Genomic DNA, 19220 nt, shown 5'->3' on the forward strand with positions numbered 1-19220 from the left:
CATCATTAATGCAGCAGATATATTGTTGCATACTCTCTACTTGATGGATCACTGTGTGCTGGAACATGAGGCTTTGTGCAAAACTCCCCTCTGGCAGGTGAAGTCAGTGTTACCTTTAATTTGTGTGGCCTCACAGGGGAAAGAAATCAGAAAGAGGACACTAGATTAAAGGAATGATTGTCAATCAGTGGAAAAGCTGAAAGGTGTAGGATGTTGACTGAAAAATACATGGCTGGATAAAAATCACAGGAGAGCATCAAAGGTGTGATGGGTAAATAGATGTCTGATAAGCAGAGAATGAAGTGACTGCGACTCCAGTGGAAGTCCAAGGTTGTGTGTGTTTGTGTGTGTCTGCCAATCCCTGTTTTTTCCAGTACAAACAAGATTCGTTATTTTTATCCCCTTTCCATCTGACAGAACTGATAGTTTGTGTATATGTTGCTTGTCCACAAACACACTCACACATCTAAACACCACTTCCATCAGCCCCATCTGTTACCTTATAAAGGCACAGTGCAGAAAAAAAGCCTGTCTGCCTTTTTGTGTTGGATCACATCAGTTGACAGGTGCAGAGTTTGCTTTATTCTTTTTCTTTTTTTAACGTTAGCAGACACATACAGCAATATCTTAAAATATATGGGTCTGATTGTATTACTACTGACTACCAGAGATGGGCAGTAACGCGTTACTTGTAACTGAATTAACTACTGTAATCCGATTACTTTTTCAAGTAATGAGTAAAGTAAGGGATTACTATTGCAAAAACGGTGCGAGAGTGTCTCATGACAGTGACGTAAGCGAGTGCGACGTTCGTGACAACAGCTGTGTGCAGATCAACAATGGATCATATATCGAGTGCGGGAGAGAGTATGAGCGTGCAGCGTTTAAAGCGTGGAAGGACCTTTGAGTTTGATTACGTAAAAAAATGACAAAAACATTAGCGTCCGCTGTTCACTGCGTGGGAAGAAAACTTCTTTTTACAGCGAAAAAACCCCTAAACTTCCGAGCAAGCACCGAGTGCGCTACAACGTAATGTGAAATTCACAGAGAAACTCGCGGATTCTTCAACTGACCGCTGCGGCACACCTGCACCAGGGTAAACCTCCGCCTACGCCACTCCTGCTATACAGGTGAAAATAGAGCAACAGGGCCGCTAGTTTTTTTTATTTTATTTATTTTCTGCTGTGTTTCATTTGCATTTATTTGAATGAGTGAGTGTAAACACAAAAAAATATTTTATTTTATGTGCTGGAATGTGTAGAAAATAGGTTCAAATGTTAAACAAATTTCTTCCAGTCAGAGAATGTTGCATATAATTAAATTTTTGCTTGATGCATAAAGTTAAAAGATTAAAACTAATAAAACAAGTTTTAAAAAGAGACTTTTCCATTTGATTACATTTTGTATGATGGATTATGTAGAAAAAGTAGAACTGGGCTGAAAGATCTATCGCTTTATCACCTCTTCAGGTTGTAAATCGTGTTTTTAAAAACTAACTAAGTAATTAATTACTTTTGAAAATAAGTAATCAGTAAAGTAATGGGATTACTTTTTTGGGGAAGTAATCATAATTTCTGTGTATCAAAACATAATTTCTGTGTATCAGAACCTATGTTTCTGGGAACTAACCCGGCACATGGTGTTTAGGTCATAAACTGCCATTTGGGCTTGTCACAGTTGTACTGTATGCATCATTTAAACACAAAAATCCAAAATCACGCTGAATTTTTTGGGATTTTTCTGTTCGAATTGTCATCAGGTGTTAATTTCAGAAACATGAGGTCATGCGCCTCCCCTGTTTAAACCTGTAAACACCTGATGTTGTTCAGAAGCTGTGTAGTTAGTATATGTTTGGTTTTAATTTTCATGAGGGGTTACGTGCTGTTGCGTGAGTGTCCGATGGGACTTTTGGGCCTGTTTAAACCAATATTGGGTAAATCAGATGAGCATCAGGTCTCAGACTATAAAACACAGGCAGGATGAGTTATCAAACTTTGAACCGAGTTTAAATTCAATTCAATTCAATTTTATTTATATAGCGCCAAATCACAACAAAAGTCGCCTCAAGGCAGCCTGATTGTCAGGGGAAATGATGCCAGTTATATTTGCATACATTAGGCTTGAATCTTTGTGTTGCATCTTATCTGCCCTACATTTACATCCGTGATTCTTTTTTTTTTAATCAAACAAAGCTGATTTTCCGTGGAGAGAAAAGAGAATCCCTTTTAATGTTTTCACATGAACACACTCGCACAAACTCATTTGTCACCTGCTTTTTGTCACTTAAAGGAAGTTTCCGCTTTAGTACACAACAAAAGGACATTTCTCTAGGGAAATATAACACCTTAAAGACTGTTTGAGCCACCTGTGAAAACTGAGCCATGTCAACAAGGTGTGAGTAAATTTCTGTGCCAAGTCCTTTAAGCTGAACTATCATCTCTGCGGAGCGGATGGCTTTTAGAGAGACCACTGTAATTATCCATTAGAGCTTTTAGTTAATCGCCATGTTTTTGTGAACCAGCTTTATTCACACATAAAAAAGAACCACTCAACAAGAGTACTTTAAACATGTGAGAAAAACAGGACTTTACCTGCAAGCATCTAATGTAGCCACAGCAAAACAGACCCTCTGTGATGTCTAACAGTAAACCTGCTGCTGTTTCCCCAGCACTGATTTGTAGTTGTGATACGTTCCTTTCAGTTTCACTTTTAAAAACACAATTTATTCAGATGCTTCCTTGATCAAGTCATATGTCAAAACAATAAATAAGAATAAAATAACATGTTTTGTCCCCGTGTCATCATTAAATGTGTGTTATAGATATTTTGTTAGCAGTAAGGCATTCACCCTTATGCTGCAGCTGCTCCCCAGCTCAATGCACGTTTTTACCCCCTGGCCTTTGTCATAGGCACATGTGATGAGGTAATTTCTTCTGTGTTTTCTGTCTCCTAAAGGGCAAAGCGATGATGTCAGGCTTCATTCTTCACATGGTACACAAGCAGATGGTTTTAGGTTTAGTTTTAGGTTATGACTGCAGGTATTAGTCACAGTAAACAGCTACTTGGAGAGCATGGTTTTTATTAAGTGGCTGCTCTCGTGTGAACTAGTACATGGAATGGTGAGTGATCTTTGTATATTTGAAGTTGTACTTGAGGCTCTAAATAAGTGTCAGGAAAAATTATGGTTTGCTATCATTTTAAAACAACAAGAAAAATATTTTTTAACTGCAAATTGTTTGTTTCTTCAGAGATGACTGCGGTTTTTGAAGTTCTTTTCTCATCATTTCTTGTTCTCAGTCCCTTGAGATGAAGTATGCTTCTTGGCCTGTAGTCACGAAGGCCTCAGTTTCACCAAACCAGGTGTCTGTAGCTTACAAAACCTCAGGGAAGATTCCTAGAAAGTGTAGTATGCTATGAAACTGATAAATGTTTCAAGTAGATACATTACATACATTAGATACCTAAAGCAATTATTTAAACTAGGTGAAATGGCTAAAAATAATACAACGTGCATCAGTTTTGAGTTTAAATAGATTCAGCTTCTGTAGTTCACTAAAGCATTTTAGTTTTTGACACTATGAAAGGTTCACAATAAATTCAGTTGTTTTAAAAATTGTATTTTGGAGAAAGGCAAAAACTTCTGACTTTGTCAAGACTTGGGAGAACAAGTTAATGTATATAAAGATAACATATACTCATTGCTTAGGTTTAGGGTTAGGTTATGACTTAAATGTCAGAAAATTGAAAAAATATCTGAAAAAACATGAGTAACCCTGTAAGACCCAACCTATCAAATGAGATTTTTATTAACCCTTATAACAAAATCTGCTTTTTTTGCTGTATAATGTTGTGTTTGATATATTTATTATATGTTTTTCTATCACATTTGATACATTTTTGGTAACTTCTTTTTTAACAACAATGTTAATTTTAGGCAGCGTTTTGTCCATAACATTTTGAAATCATGGCAAATATTGATCATGTTGATGAGATAGAGGTCTCAAAAACTCATGTATCAAATATGATACAAAGGGTATTGTAGGGTTAATTGTTAGTATTAGTTAACATCTCTTAAACATTTTAAATCTCTTCACAAGATTATATTAAAAAAGTCTGGATTTGCTGCCTGGTCATCTGGAAGATTAAACCTGCCATATTACCAAACATGTCGTATTTTCAAACATATTTTTAAGTCTCTAAATTAGCCCAGAGTTTCTGTTTGATGATAAGCATGTCAGTTCCCTGCTGGCTGTGGTGAAAAATGCATTCCTAACACACCTCCTTTATAAACTTCAGTGTTCACGGAGCAGTATGTTTCTCCTGTTATTCTCAGGAAATTCTCAGGAAAATGCAAGCTGTGTTTATGTACGTGTATGTACTCACAGCTCCAGTATTAGCCTGGTGAAAACTATTAAACTGTTATGTTCCATTGTATGTGACAGCTTAGCCATTGAATGCTATCTCTGTAAGTCAAAATGAATGACTAAACAAGAGATGCTTTCTTTCTTTTTCTGTTTTCTCTGAACAGACCGTGAGGACCAATCAATTCTTTGCACGTGAGTACTGCAACTCTTAACTTCTCTTTTCTACTTTTGTCTTAATTTCTTTCTTAGGGCAGATGGTTGAACTGGTCTTTAAGGTGGTTCTAGAGATCAACCAGCTTGATGGACTGGAAAATGAAACTGTCTCAAGACAAGGATTATATCGCTTCACCTTAATAGAGTTACATTATATAAAGACCGCTTGTCCTTGAAATGCCTTTAAATATAAGTATCTTTTATAGTTATGAGTACTTTACAAGGATTATTTATAGTATTTTTTTCCCCGTGTCTTTTTATCTTCCTCTCGTCCTGAGTCATTTGGCCAGCTCCCTTTATCCTGCCATGTTCTATTTAAAAGTTGGTTTCAAATAGCTTTTTGCGGATGCTGGGCTTTTACAGCGGCTCTACCCAATACCGAGGGAGTTATGAGTGTGGTTTGGTGGCCGGCCTTCATCTTCTTTGGCAGAGGGTAATTAAGTGCCACTGTCTTTCTTGGGGTTTGATGCTGCCAATGAACAGATGAGAAGCAGTTGCAATAATATGCCCTAAATTCAGAAAACTGCACCCCCTGTTGGGGAAAAGGCGCCCTTTTAAGAGTTTAGCCCCACAGTTTAGATCAGGTGTCGAACTCCAGGCCTCGAGGGCCGGTGTCCTGCAGGTTTTAGATCTCCCCCTCGGTCAACACACCTGAATCAAATGATTAGTTCATTACCAGGCTTCTGGAGAACTTCAAGACATGTTGAGGAGGTATTTTAGCCATTTAAATCAGCTGTGTTGGATCAAGGACACATCGAAAACCTGCAGGACACCGGCCCTCAAGGCCTGGAGTTCGACACCTGCGGTTTAGATGGTCAGCCAGTTTAGAGAAACATCTCTTCCCCATCCTGCTCTAAGGAAAATTACTCCTGAAGAAACACAGATGAAAAAGGTTGCTTATGACCTACATTTATGCAGCTCTGTTGTAATATAGATCACTTTGATCCAGTTGAAAGGCCACCATGCCATTAAGCATAACAGTGCATAGCACAGAATTATATAGTGCATAGTTTAGAATAACATTTAGAGATCCAGGCCTTGTGTGAGCAGTCAGCGTCTGGTATGTAATGATGCATAGTGTTGTATAAATGGTCAAATGTGGCAAGAAACCATGCATTAACTATGTATGATGTTTTCCAGTCATTGGAGTTGACTGTAAAAGTAGGGTCTAACTGCATGAAAACAAGCCACAGAAATGTTCTTTTAATTGGATTCATCTTTAGGTAGCGCCAATTCAAAAGCCACTGTGTTACAAAATGTCCATATGGTACATATCATAGGACAGGAGAGGGAATATCCAGGAAGACTGAGACCTTGAAGAATCTCTCATTTAAGTTTTCAGAATCTAGTTCGACTCTCTAGCACTGAGATCTGTGAGAAAAGGAGAGGCTAGACATAAAAATAGTTCCCAAAGTCAAAGGTCTTTTAAACCACATGCTTGGCGAAAGAGAGAATATACGAGAAAACCAATGAATGATTTCTGGGAGACTTATTCAAAGAGGATTCATGTCTTCATAGTAAAACAATGAAGACATCAAACCACACTTGGATGAGTACCTGTTTGACCTATATTCCTATGTTCGTACACTGCACTCGAGGACTCGCCCGTGCAGTTCTAGTGTTGCAGCTAAAACTGCAGTGCACAGCTAATAGTGAGTTAGACTAAAGCCACTGGTATGTAGATGGATGTAGTGTCACTGGCTTCTTTTCACTGCTGGCCCTGGTTTTCTGAGCTCCAGGACCCGACTGTGGGAGTTGCGGATGGCCGTGCCTGAACACAGCTATCATTAAGGACAGCCCAAAAGTGGGGTCTGGAAACTTTGGAGCCTGGCTCTCCAAACCACAGGGTTCTCTAGCAAAACAGACTGACAAACAAATGGATTGATTTTTACAAAAACAACAAGATAGCCTGATGTTTAGTCACTCTCTCTGTTTTCTTTTTTGTTTCTATTAATTGTGTCCTTGGAGTTCATCCAATCACTCTTAACCACAATAACGATGAGTGAAAGTTATCTTGGTTAAGGTTTTAGGGTTGTTTTTTCTGTACCTTGGTAAACTGTGGACAACTCATACATAATATTTCCTGTTATGTGGCTGTGCTTCACAAGGGAAACCTTGTAATTCAGGTCAGAAACAAAACCTGTTTGTTTCTCCCTTGTCATGTATTGGCTCACATTTTCTCACTCTATTCATGTGTATTTGTCTTTACTCTTTCTTTTCAGAGGTGAATCAGGCGCTGGCAAGACAGAGAACACGAAGAAGGTCATCCAGTACCTGGCCCACGTTGCCTCCTCACACAAAGGACGCAAAGATCACAACATTCCTGTGAGAGCCGTGCTGCCTACGTTTCTCCTACACTAAACATGGCCCCATCTCCTCTAAAATTCATATTTCATTGAAAAACTGGCTGGCTTTATCACTGTGTGAATTATTTCTAAGTATTATTGCTGTGTTTTAAAAAATGTCAGAAAGCTTGAGAAGGTTGATTTCTGTCATACAGTGATTTTATCTTACAACCCATTAGTTTAGCTTGGCACAAATCAGGAAACGGCAACAGCCTGACTCTCATTTATTTAATCCATGCAAAAACTAAAGTGTAATTGAGTTATTTATGTGTAACACTTTTCTTGGCTGTTACCACCAACCTGCATGAACCTCTGCTGGTTTCTACTCAGAGGCAAATGATAGTCTAGCATGTAATGCTCCATAAAAAGGTGAAAAGTCATTATATTGTGGTTTCTGCGTGGATTAACACACCTGAGTAGTTCATTTGTGGGGTACAGTCACACTAGAGAAAACAGTGGAGACCGCGGCACCAAAGTAATTGTGTCTGGGTGCAATGAAATTTGTGATCTCACTGCCTTTGAAATGGTTGCTTCAATGTAGGGCACTGGGGGGTGAACATGTACAGTCAGCTGCTGTATAAAAAGTTACTTTGGTGGATCAATACAGCAATAAAGCAGCAATAAGATGGCAATAAAGCACCCTGCCGTCAGTTTATGTTAACTGGGTGTGGATTTAGCAATTACAGGAAATCTGTTTGTGATAATACACAGTAATTAACAGTCAGTGGTAAATTGGCAAAAAATTAAGTGGTAGTGTACATAGACAGAAATTCTCGCTATTTGCATTCAGAATCTGGGCACAACATCATAGATGTGAATCTCAGAAATTCCTCCACAAATAGTGACATAGTTGCTGCAGGATGGTGCTTTAATTGCAAAATGACAAACATACTCAACAACCTTTCTTTTCTGTTGGAGTACAACCAGTTTGCAACCAGCTGAGTCTAGTCCTCTAAAGCAAAGAAGCAAGTTGCAGTTTCTGCAACTACTGACTCAGATTGATTGTAATGTGTTGGAGACATGTTGCCTCCCACCAGACGACAAATGCAGTCACCTAGCAGTCAACTTTGGTTGCCATATCTTCTTGCATTTAGTTGTCGAATGTGAAAAAATGTAATGCAGTTGTCAACACAGATTGCTATCCTGTTTTTACTCTAGTGTGACTAGCCATTTGTTTTAGCTTTAGCCAATGCTAAGCTAACTGTTTTCTTGTTCAAGAAGCTAAGCTAGCTTCAGGAGACATGAAACTAGCTTAGCGCTCAGCTGTAAAGTAAACTTTTTTAATGCTGTTGTGTTCTACCTAATCCTAAAGTGCCTACCTCAGTAAAAGTTAACCTAAAATGTTAGCTCTTGCTCGAGCGTTGGGCTAAGTTTGCACTGGTGTTCTCTTTCTCATGGCTTTTGTCTGACATAAGAGCTTCAGGTTTTAACACTTGTATTTGTTTATCCATAACAAACAGCCCGATTCTCCCAAAGCATTCAAACTACAGGCAAGTGTATCTCCAGCTTTTTCCAAAAACAGTGTGCCGTCCGTTTTGTCTATGTTTGTGTATATTTGCATGCCCTTCTCTCTAAATCTCTGCTACTTCTGTAATGATGATGACGGACTAATCTAAGCTTCTTTCTTTATGAGGTATTTGTTTGTGCTGGCTCGGTGTTTTCACATGATTATTTGAAACCAAGTGAATCTGTCCGCCGGCGTGCAGGCTCACGATATTAAACGCTTTGTTTTATCAGTTGGTTTGGGTTTATTAGAACTGAGGAAAACTGAGAGGTCTTATTAGAAACATATGTCAGTCAAATACCTGTTGTTAAAGCTGTTCATTGAGCGCTACGGGAGCTTAAATGAACCCTTTCTGGCACAGTTTTGTGTTCTTATTCACAAAGAGCGGTGTGAAAATCAGATGACGGCCACACTAAACATCTCTCCTCAAACTTCGTCTTTCATATTTTGTGAGAGCAAATGTTTTTATTTCAAATATCAATGTGTAAATGTTGCATATATATATTTCTGCATGTTTTCCTTTCGTTCGTTCCTTGATGCATGTTTGTAGTTTAAATAGCATGATCACTGTTGTGATTGAATGTTACAGCCTCACATGGATTTTCAAATATTAAGTCACAGATAAGTTTGAAAAGTACAGAAAACTCCCAAATTCCATCTTCTGTTTGTTGTGGTTTCTCCAAAACTATTTTCTGGCTCTCCTTGTCTCTGGTTGATTTATTTGGTAGCTATTTATCTTTCCCCCTAAACCAATATCTGATGTTTCTTTGTCTTCAGAAAATCTAATAACTGTAGAAAAAGAGGCCCTCGTAGAAGTCCAATAACCCGCTTGTGCAAAGGCAATCTGAGTAAATGCCTGTTTAATATACTTTCAGTCGCAGAGAGTGAGTAGCTGTAACTAAGTGCCTCAGTGCTCCCTTGCCAGTGTACACCATCCACGCTTACCTCCTTAATGCCGCTTTACCGCTGCGTTGCATTAGAGTGACCTCTGAGCGCAGGAATGTAGAGCCAGGGATTGAGGGGGAGCAAAAATATGAAGCAGGAGAGGAGACTGTGAGAGGAGTGAAGATGGAGGTGGTGAAGAGGTAAAGCAGACCTGAAGGGAGGAGACTATATGAATTCTCTCTGTAAGAAATATGAATGGAAATGCCATTTGTAGACGGATGTATGTACTGGTTGGAATCAGTTACTCCCAGCTTTTCTCAGTGAACCTCATGCCTGTCAGGATACTTGAATGGAGAACGGTTCCAGACAGCTCATTAGGCAGACATATGTAGCAGACTGCACACGCATACTGAAGCGGCATATGAAGATTCAAGCAGTTCATAATATTTGTATATTTTTGCACATATTATATTTCCATGTGTCGCCCATATGTCTGCTCAGAGGGTTTAAACTTTAGTGTTAACTCTACTCGAGCTCAGTACTTTTGTTCATAAACCTTTTTTCTCCTTTTTGGTATCATATGGAGCGACAAGCTTAAAAGATGGTCCGCTAGAAATGCTTTTTTTTTTTCACATTTTGACTTATTAGTCTCATTCTGCTCATAATTTTTGCAACACTGAGACTGCTTTTTGTGGAATATAGGATAGAGGATCAGGTTGCTCTTGTTCAGTTACCCAGCTCAGATCTTTTTTGATTTACCTTATTTGTTCTGTTTTACTCTTTGCTTCCTCCATCCGTGCTATAAGATAAAGTACTATTACCTCTTTGTCTTTGAAATATCTTTGTGGGGCATTTTGTTTAAATTAGGTAATGTCGCTAAGATGCAGACAGGAAATGAGGAGAGACATGCGGCAAGTGAACATGGGTCATGAGTCAAGCCGTGCCTGTTAAAGTTATGTGGTATCCGCCTTTAAACAGTAAGCTGCTGGCTCCCTGTTGTCTCTCTTTGCGTCGGTTTCATTTTTCTATAGACCTACTGTGCTTGTCCTTGTTTTCAGTAGATTGCTCAAGTGGTGAATGGTCATAGTTTCTAATGAGGTCAGCAATTTCATAAGTAATGGCTTTGAGCTAAAGGCTCAGGCGTCTGACTGCTCTTGGTTTTATTCACTTTTTTCAAACACCGGGCTCTCTATGATGTCACGGAGCTGGGATGTCCCGAATTTGGTCATCTCAGGCACACGGCTCTAGCTGTGAGCGCAGAAGTCCCACCCAGTTGGCTTCATTAAAAATTAAATTAAATTATTTGAAATAATTGGTCAAAAATTAATTTAATTATAAATTCAATTAGTTGAAAATTCTAAATTTTATTAATTAATTGTAAGATATGAGTTTGAGGTTCTTTTTTCCTTCTTTTTTGTGATTTTCTTTTTCAAAACTTTTCATTTTTATGTCAAAAATCAACTTCAGTGCACTTACTATGAGGTTATGGTTTAGGCTGGGCTCTTAGATTCCTTAAAGTCACGATCTGTAACATAGCCTGATTGCTGATTGGCTGGCAAAAATCCATGTCGTTCCAAGACCTCATGGAAAGGGGAGAGAGGCCAGGTTGGATGTCTGTTGAATTTAGTGAATGTGGTTTGCTAGAAATCATGTTTGGTAGACAAAGTAAAACAGAAAAGCTACTCTACTAGAGTCCAAGAATGAAATTATGGCTCTTGAAATAAGCAGAATAACTTCAGTTTAAGAAAAAAGATGGCTACAGGTGGACCCATATTTTCTTTATATGCCATTATAGGCCATTACTGACCAGCTTACAACAAGAGCCAGCTTGGCAGCAAATTAGAGTTAAGGCATAACTTAATCTGTTCCCCATGAGTTATCAAAGTCCAGAGGAATATCCTCAGTAGATTTGAACAACTCTCTGATTTGCAGTAGAGGCTATTTTTGGACTGTCATGCCCTGGATATAGGAGGTTATCTCATTTCTCCGGGAGTAAAAGGTTTCATAGGAATGTCTTTTTCCAAAACTGAGAGGAAGCCATCATTATCACAGTGTTGGCAGACTTTTCAGACATACGTTACAGGGTATATTATAACAACGAGAGGAATGCGAAGGCCGGAGGAAGCATCTCATTCATCAACCCAAGCTAATCACTCACTTTGGGAAATGTGACGAAACACCGTCTCTGTAGTGCCTTTGTGGTTTCACAAGTTCTCTAAAACCGTTTGGTTGTTTTGGCCCCCTAAAATCCTTTCGAGTTCCCCAGAGAAAATTCACATTGTACTGCAATTGACTAAAGTAAAGCCAGCAGAGTCATGGTAAAGAGCTTGTGAGTGGACTTGGTTGTCTAAAGACTGGTTTAGCATATTGACTTTGCTACATTTTCTCTCTCTGCTTTTCGAGAAGATTTGATTTTGCCTTGCCAATTTGTGGATATTTTGGAAGACACAAAAAATAGCGATAACAAGAAAATATTCAGTTGCATAATGCACACGTTTGACAGCTAGTTGGCTTACCTCCCTTTCTTTCTCCACAGGGTGAGTTGGAACGCCAGCTCCTGCAAGCCAACCCCATCCTTGAATCTTTTGGCAATGCCAAGACAGTGAAAAATGACAACTCATCTCGCTTTGTGAGTTCACATTTCTTGTTTAAATGATCATTTTCCAGATTTAAACACATGAGCAAGAACAGATATCCAGAAGGGAAAAACATTGAGTCTGTTATGAGGTTATAAAAACATTGTGTCTTCATGTTAAACAGCTTCAGCATGCAATGTTTGATCCCACTCTAGGTTTGACATATATTTAGTTACAGAATCTATTCAAAATGTTTCATGCAAAAACATCAAACATTTGAATCTTCCTTTTTCCCCCCCTGAGATAAATTGCTCTTATTTGGAGGTAAAACTAACCATTTCTGGTCTTTCCGACATACTCTCGGTCATGAGTGTTCCTCAAGACGTCATTTAAACATTTCTGCAGGATTGTCAGAACAAGCCACAGTACTCATTCAATCAGTTACAGCACTTTGCAAACATTTTGAGTCATTTATTTTTATTTTGCTTCAACTAAGTGGTCTCAAGCAATAGTTCTCTGGGCTTTCTAACGGTCTTTCAAAGTTTTTCTTTTGACATTGACTTCAGTCCAGTCCTTGTACCTGATCATTTAGGAGGAATGTTTTTGTTTGCTGAGCTACTTAACGCTCACCTGTAAATCATTCAAGCATAAAAGAGTCACCTAACTCCACGTGGGATGAGCCAATGTTGAGTCTGCACAATTTCAAATTATATCTTTAGGCACTTTGATACTAACAGCAGCTTTTGGTTAAAAATGCCATCAGCATGTACAGAGGAGGTGAAGGGAGAAGTACATCAGTGAGTGTGTGTAGCCATCTGTAAAGCACAGTGGAGGCTCTGTTGTGGTTTGGGGATTTTGTTTCACCATGCAGTACCGTCTGGAAAGTGGCACTGGCTTTATTTTTCAGCATGACAAACACAAACACAGTGCCAATGCAGTAAAAGCATACTTGGATAGAAAAAGACAAAATGTAACTGTATTAGTCAACAAGAGCTTTAAATGTCAGTCAAGAAGCCTGCAGAACTGTTCCTGAAACTTCAGGAGTAAATTACGGCAATAGAAATTACAAAGAAGCTGCCTAAGAGAGTTGAGGTTGTGTTGAAGAATAAATGTAGTCATGCCAAAACTGACTCTGCATATTGCTAGAATTTTACACATTCTGGCTTAAGACTTTTGCACAATACTGTACTGCTTCTCAATTTGACAGTATATAAAGGTCCAGTGACTTTACAGACTTGTACTGTGTTGAAAGCAATATGTAAACATTACTAGATCCAGATTGTTCAGAAAATTTACCAAAGAGCACATTCACACATGTTCAGGCTCTGTCAGGTTAAATGGGAGGGGTGCATTTCTGAATGAGGTTTTTGTGAGATTTTGACGGGCATGGTGGGTGGAATATTCTTACCTTTGCAGAGTACTGCAAAGTTTTCTTCATATTCCCCCATCTAGATGAGAGCAGTCCCGGTCTTCTAATCCAACGCACAAAACTGTTCAATACATTTTTGGGGCTTTTTGGTTTGACTAATGCAACTTTGGAAGATTTTATAAAAATAAAAAGGTTGTTTCGTAAGTGGACTGATGTCATGCTTCTAATATTCGCTTATTTCAGATCATGTTGAGATGAGTTACAGTAATCGCAACAATTTTCACTCTAAACATTTGACATTTTTTTGTGACTAAGTAAACCATGTGGTCAAGATTAACCACTATGGAGCCTGGGTCCTCGTGAATCACCCTCTGTCTGGGATGCAGAGCAGTGAATACCAGAAGACAGATGGGCACAAATATTCATGCACGCTTGCTCACAATCACTGTCAGGAAACCGCACACATGCCTGAGATTCTTTCTGACCTGTCAACCTGGTATTTCCTAATATAGACATTTTGTTCTTCACCACATTTCTGTCATCTGCAAGGACCTACAAGGTGGTACTTAAAACGCAGCTGTGCCCAGAGGGAGAAAAAATAAAGAGAGGACAGCTGCAAATACACATATACATAATAACGTATAAACACTCATGCATCACAGGCTTCGTGATTATCTGCGGAGTTCAACAAATGTCTTAATTTCTCTTAACAGTGTTTTGTTTCTTGCAGGGAAAGTTCATCAGAATCAACTTTGACGTCACAGGCTACATTGTTGGGGCCAATATTGAAACCTGTATCCTTATTATTTGCAAGGACTAAAGAAGCAAAGGCATAAATCAATGTTTAAAAATAAAACGACACAGAGCAGGGCTAAAGGAGAGGATGCTCACTGGGATAAGAGAGCAGTGAAGGTTGTATGTATCACCAGAGCTTGGGCTTAGCCACAAGAATGTAATTTCCCAGAATAAACACAAGGACACTGAGCTATAGAGAAGCAACACTGTTATTGTTACTCCTCATTTTTATGTGTTGTTATTCACGGTGAGAAATCAAATACACAAGTCAAATTTTTTAGGTGAAATTTGTGTGTTCTAACACAAAAAAAAGTTAAAGATAGTTTCCCAACTTATTCATAGGCCTCCACTGGAAACAAAGGATTACCAAAAATTGTAAGAGGTAAACCTTTCCAGTCAAACTGCATGTGGCAAAACAGGAGCTTCCTCATTAGTGGGACCACAGAGTCATATTTTAGTTTTGTGATTTCCTTGTCAGGACTTAACGTATGTTCTCAGATCTTCTGGAGAAGTCAAGAGCGATTAGACAGGCCAAAGATGAGAGGACCTTTCACATTTTCTATCGGCTGCTGGCAGGGGCTGGAGAGCATCTTCGAAGTGAGTGTCTGTGCACTGCTTTCAAAGCACGGGCAGTGAGAGTGAACTGATTTAATTGGCATGCTGTTAAAATTGTAGAAAAACAAGGAGTTTGTCAGAGTTTCATTCTAAGTCTGACTTCATTTAATATATATTTATATGTATACAAATGAACTTGCTATTCAGCTGGATCATTGTGCTGTTCCTGGCTTTTCCCCCTTAGATTAAGAGATGAAATCTTTCTTTTATTCTGATCGCCTTGTTCTTCTGTCTCCTACTGAACAAAGATTACAGCCACAGTCGGACACATAAATTGTGTCAGAACTGGGACCTCGCAGTAAATATTTAAAAAACTAATATAAACAGATTCACCATAAATAATCAAATCACTTAACACAGGATAAGCTGTACCTGCCTTGATACTGCAATAAGAGCATTAGGAAGCTCAAGATATTAGTGAATGTCATAAAAATAAAACATCTGAGACAAATGTTAGAACTTTCAAATTCCAAGTAAAATCTTGTTTAACTCTTTTCCGCTTGAAAGCCAACTATGAGTAACCCTTGAAGCTCTTTTCTGAACTGAGAGCTTCTGTCATATTTTACGCCTGCTTATATAACAGAATGACTGGGTATCAGAAGTTAACGAAGATGCCCACGCAGCTACTCTTGGAAAAACACGGAAACTATTCTAATACCAAAGCTTCAAAACTTGCCATTAAGTGTAGAGTGGAGGTCATCACATGTGTTTATGGTGGAAAGAGATGAAATGTTTGATAGCATCATCCTGCCCTGGATCACCATCCAATAGAATTTGCAGAGTTCTGCAGATGCATTTTAGATGTACACAGTAAAACACCAACAAATGCCTATTGTGCAAAATTAAGCAGATACCCACTGATCATTAATATTCAGAAAGGAGCACATAGATGTTTTTAATCACCTTAAGTCCAGCCCCAACACGCTCACTGCTCCAGAGCCCTCCAAACTCCAGAAAAAACAATTAAAGTTGCTTTTACCATCATCATAATTTAACCTCCTAAGACCCGAACTCTTCCAGAGCATGCATTTTTGATTTCTCTTTGATATTTGGGCATATTGGGGCCCAATTAATGTAAAAACAAAGAATTACCAGATTTTGTTTTTACCTTATTTTTGTTTTTAAGAAAAATGAGAGCCACATATGAGGATATTCGTTTAAAATTTTGATAGAACAGTGGCGTATAAAGAAAATATGTTCTACGGTATAAAGAACATCTCTTTTTTCCTTTCCTTCTTTAGCGGATCTGCTCCTCGAAGGCTTTAACAACTACCGTTTCCTGTCAAATGGTAACATTCCCATTCCGGGCCAGCAGGACAAGGAGAATTTCCAGGAGACGATGGAGGCCATGCACATCATGAGTTTCTCCCATGACGAGATTGTCTGTGAGTTATAGTTCCATCTGTGCTCCATTCCTTTGGAAATCCAGGTTCCTCAGACACTGCTTTTCCTCAGGCATTGTCTGGCACTCAGTAAGGTTTTTATCTCCTCCTGTTTTTGTCAGGCATGTTGAAGGTGGTCTCTGCAGTGCTGCAGTTTGGAAACATTGTTTTTAAAAAGGAGAGAAACACCGATCAAGCTTCAATGCCTGAGAATACAGGTAAACGACATCCAGTCGAAATAAACAAACATAACTCTTCTCACAGTTTCTGATTTTAAAAAGCTTTTAAATACAGCAGGTTTATGTAAAAATAAAACTTTCACTGTATTCTTTATGATTTGATTTCTGTTGTATATAAATTAGTGGCATGGTTTGTTTTCCCTACTTCTCCCAGCGGCACAGAAGCTCTGCCACCTGCTTGGAATGAATGTTATGGAGTTTACCAGAGCTATCCTCACCCCGAGGATCAAAGTGGGGCGAGACTATGTGCAGAAGGCACAGACCAAAGAACAGGTAAGGTGCCATCTATGGCCAGGTTGTACTAGCCTACCAGGAAGTCCACCTGGAGGATATATTTGTAGTTCTAGCCTTGTAGTGTATGGACTAGATCAGCGGTCCCCAACCCCCGGGTCTCGGACCGGTACCGGTCCGTGAGTTGTTTGGTACCGGGCCGCAAGAGTTGAGGCTCAGGTGTGAAATGTCTGGTTTTCAGGGTTTTTATCGGTTTTCAGCGTTATTTTGTTATCGTCTTTATCGTTAACTCTGTTTTCCTGGGTCTTTTCACGTGTGTTATGAATAAATCTTCTTTTTTTCAGTACTAGTACTAGTTTTATTTTGTTGTATTTATCAGCGACACCTTAAAGGCCGGTCCGTGAAAATATTGTCGGGCACAAACCGGTCCGTGGCGCAAAAAAGGTTGGGGACCGCTGGGCTAGATCACCAGACCAAAGCAAAATGGAGAAGATGCAGACATCCAACAAAGCTTCACGTTTAACCTCTGATGACATTTTTGTCACTTTGTCCCAAGCGGACCGTTGCATCTTCCCAGAAGATTAGTGTAAAACTGTGAGAATAATTAAGCAAATCTTCTCATTATTTAATTGAATGTCAGGAAATCATGACAGATTTTCTTAAAAATGTTTTAAATCTCAAACTTTTCAAGTAGTTTTTATTGCACGAGCAGCATTGTTAAAATCCTCAGAGCTGGAAACCAAAGTCTGGAAACGTTTTAGATTCCCGATTACAAAAAATCCAAATCAGTAATCAGTTTAGTTGAATTTTAAATTGTTTTTATAAGAACTTAATAAACTAAATGTTTTATAATAGCTATGTTTGTATTCCGTTTTTGTCTTTTTGTTTGCAGCTGAAAAGGTTAATTTCCAGAGTGCTTAAGGGTACACTTCATTTTTGCAAACTCAAACCATATGTTTGAACTGGTCCACCAGCTGGCTAATGGATTGTCCTAATTGTGGCCCACTGTTTGACGTCATGCTCCAACACTCCAGACTAAAACAACAACACGAGTCTGTGTGTGTCTCATGTATAATTCATGTTGCTCTCCACACTTTTCTGCTCTCTTTGTTTTACCTCAGGCTGACTTTGCTGTTGAAGCCTTGGCTAAGGCGACGTATGAGCGGCTGTTCCGCTGGCTGGTCCATCGCATCAACAAGGCGCTGGATAGGACCAAACGGCAGGGGGCGTCCTTCATTGGCATCCTGGACATTGCTGGCTTTGAGATCTTTGAGGTGCTCGTGGTGCTTTTAATAGTGACAGATGCTTTTCTACAACATACAAAGTGACGTCTGGCAGATGTAGTTTTGTTCCCTTGTAAGAGTATAAAAACAGACAGGACAGATGATCCAGCGAAAGGATAAATCACATGTAAAAAAAAATATGCCAAAGATTTCCTTCTGCTATTCACTTTCCTACCAGCTGAACTCATTTGAGCAGCTGTGCATCAACTACACCAACGAGAAGCTGCAGCAGCTCTTCAACCACACCATGTTCATCCTGGAGCAAGAGGAGTACCAGAGGGAGGGCATCGAGTGGAGCTTCATCGACTTCGGCCTCGACCTGCAGCCCTGCATCGACCTCATCGAGAGACCGGTCAGTGTGCTTGTGTGCATGTATGACAGTGTGTATACGTGTCTGCTTTTAAATACACGGTTATTCGCTAAATATATCTCCTCAGAATAACCCCCCTGGCATTCTCGCCCTGCTGGATGAGGAGTGCTGGTTTCCCAAGGCCACTGACAAGACGTTTGTAGACAAAGTGCTGCAGGAGCTGGGCACACATAGCAAGTTTCAGAAGCCACGTCAACTCAAAGACAAAGCTGACTTCTGCATCATCCACTATGCAGGAAGGGTACGTATATCAGGCTTGGAAGACAAAAATCAAAACGAAAGCAATTATCTTTGTTTCCTTTATAGCTTTAAATCCTTCTGGGAGCTCTGTGCATTCCTTGTCCAACGACTTTGCTGCTTTTCTCTGTGGCACAGACTTGTGGTTGCGTAGTTTAACCAGGTCATTGCGTTAAAACAATAGCGCTGTTGTTATGCTGCTGCCGCTGCTGTTGGAACCCCACATCTGGTTCACATTGGTGTGAGATTGAGTGCCTGATGCCTTGCGGTTGCATAACTGAGATGTGAACTTTCACCTTTGTGTGGTATTCTGCCATCTGTACGGAAAAAATGATCCTCCGCGGCATTCCAAAGGGGGCGCTTGACATCTGATATCACAGCTACCCTGATGTGTTGAATACTATTTACCTGCTTCTTTTTCTGAATTGCACATATTTTTACAAGCTCATTGAAGACCACCAGTCAGTTTAACATTAGTCCGTATGAGAAACGGGTGATTCAGATAAATATTTCACATCCAGCTCACAAAACTGGATCCAACACTAAATCTGAACTTGGGCAAACAAATCCTCTGTGACAGAGTGATACCGAAGAGGAAAATAAGTACAAACATAGCAAGTTTGCTTTTCCTGGACTTTGATTAAACCCATATGCGGCTCTTACATTCTTCATGTTAGGTTGCCGGGCGTGTAATTTGCTTGTTATGTTCCACTCTCGTCCAGCACTGTTCGTAGTATGTCACATTTCTGAAAAACACATACAGGTCATTATCCTGTTTCAGACACTTAATCCAACCCAACTGTGCCGCCGCG

At 39.4% G+C, this 19220-nt stretch overlaps 1 protein-coding gene across 6 annotated transcripts in view; it reads left to right on the plus strand.

The window, feature by feature from the left end:
* Positions 1-19220, plus strand: part of LOC102302242 (myosin-10) — a 66297-nt gene that overhangs the window by 31581 nt on the left and 15496 nt on the right. For 4 of the 6 annotated variants that reach the window (XR_006054324.1, XR_006054327.1, XR_006054325.1 and 1 more), the window contains exons 4-15: positions 4529-4556; positions 6800-6902; positions 8383-8412; positions 11848-11940; positions 13987-14050; positions 14550-14648; positions 15908-16051; positions 16171-16266; positions 16442-16560; positions 17640-17792; positions 17980-18153; positions 18239-18412. Coding sequence is in view for 1 of the 6 variants with exons in the window: in XM_042220248.1 (XP_042076182.1) it covers positions 4529-4556; positions 6800-6902; positions 8383-8412; positions 11848-11940; positions 13987-14050; positions 14550-14648; positions 15908-16051; positions 16171-16266; positions 16442-16560; positions 17640-17792; positions 17980-18153; positions 18239-18412 (1277 nt within the window). In the remaining 5 variants the exon portion in view is untranslated. The remainder of the gene's footprint in view (positions 1-4528; positions 4557-6799; positions 6903-8382; positions 8413-11847; positions 11941-13986; positions 14051-14549; positions 14649-15907; positions 16052-16170; positions 16267-16441; positions 16561-17639; positions 17793-17979; positions 18154-18238; positions 18413-19220) is intronic. The other 2 variants (XR_006054326.1, XR_006054328.1) reach the window with 1 other exon arrangement.

The sequence above is a fragment of the Haplochromis burtoni genome, unplaced genomic scaffold, assembly GCF_018398535.1.
Source record: "Haplochromis burtoni strain Fernald_Lab_line unplaced genomic scaffold, NCSU_Asbu1 Contig_45, whole genome shotgun sequence".
NCBI classification, from domain to species: domain Eukaryota; kingdom Metazoa; phylum Chordata; class Actinopteri; order Cichliformes; family Cichlidae; genus Haplochromis; species Haplochromis burtoni.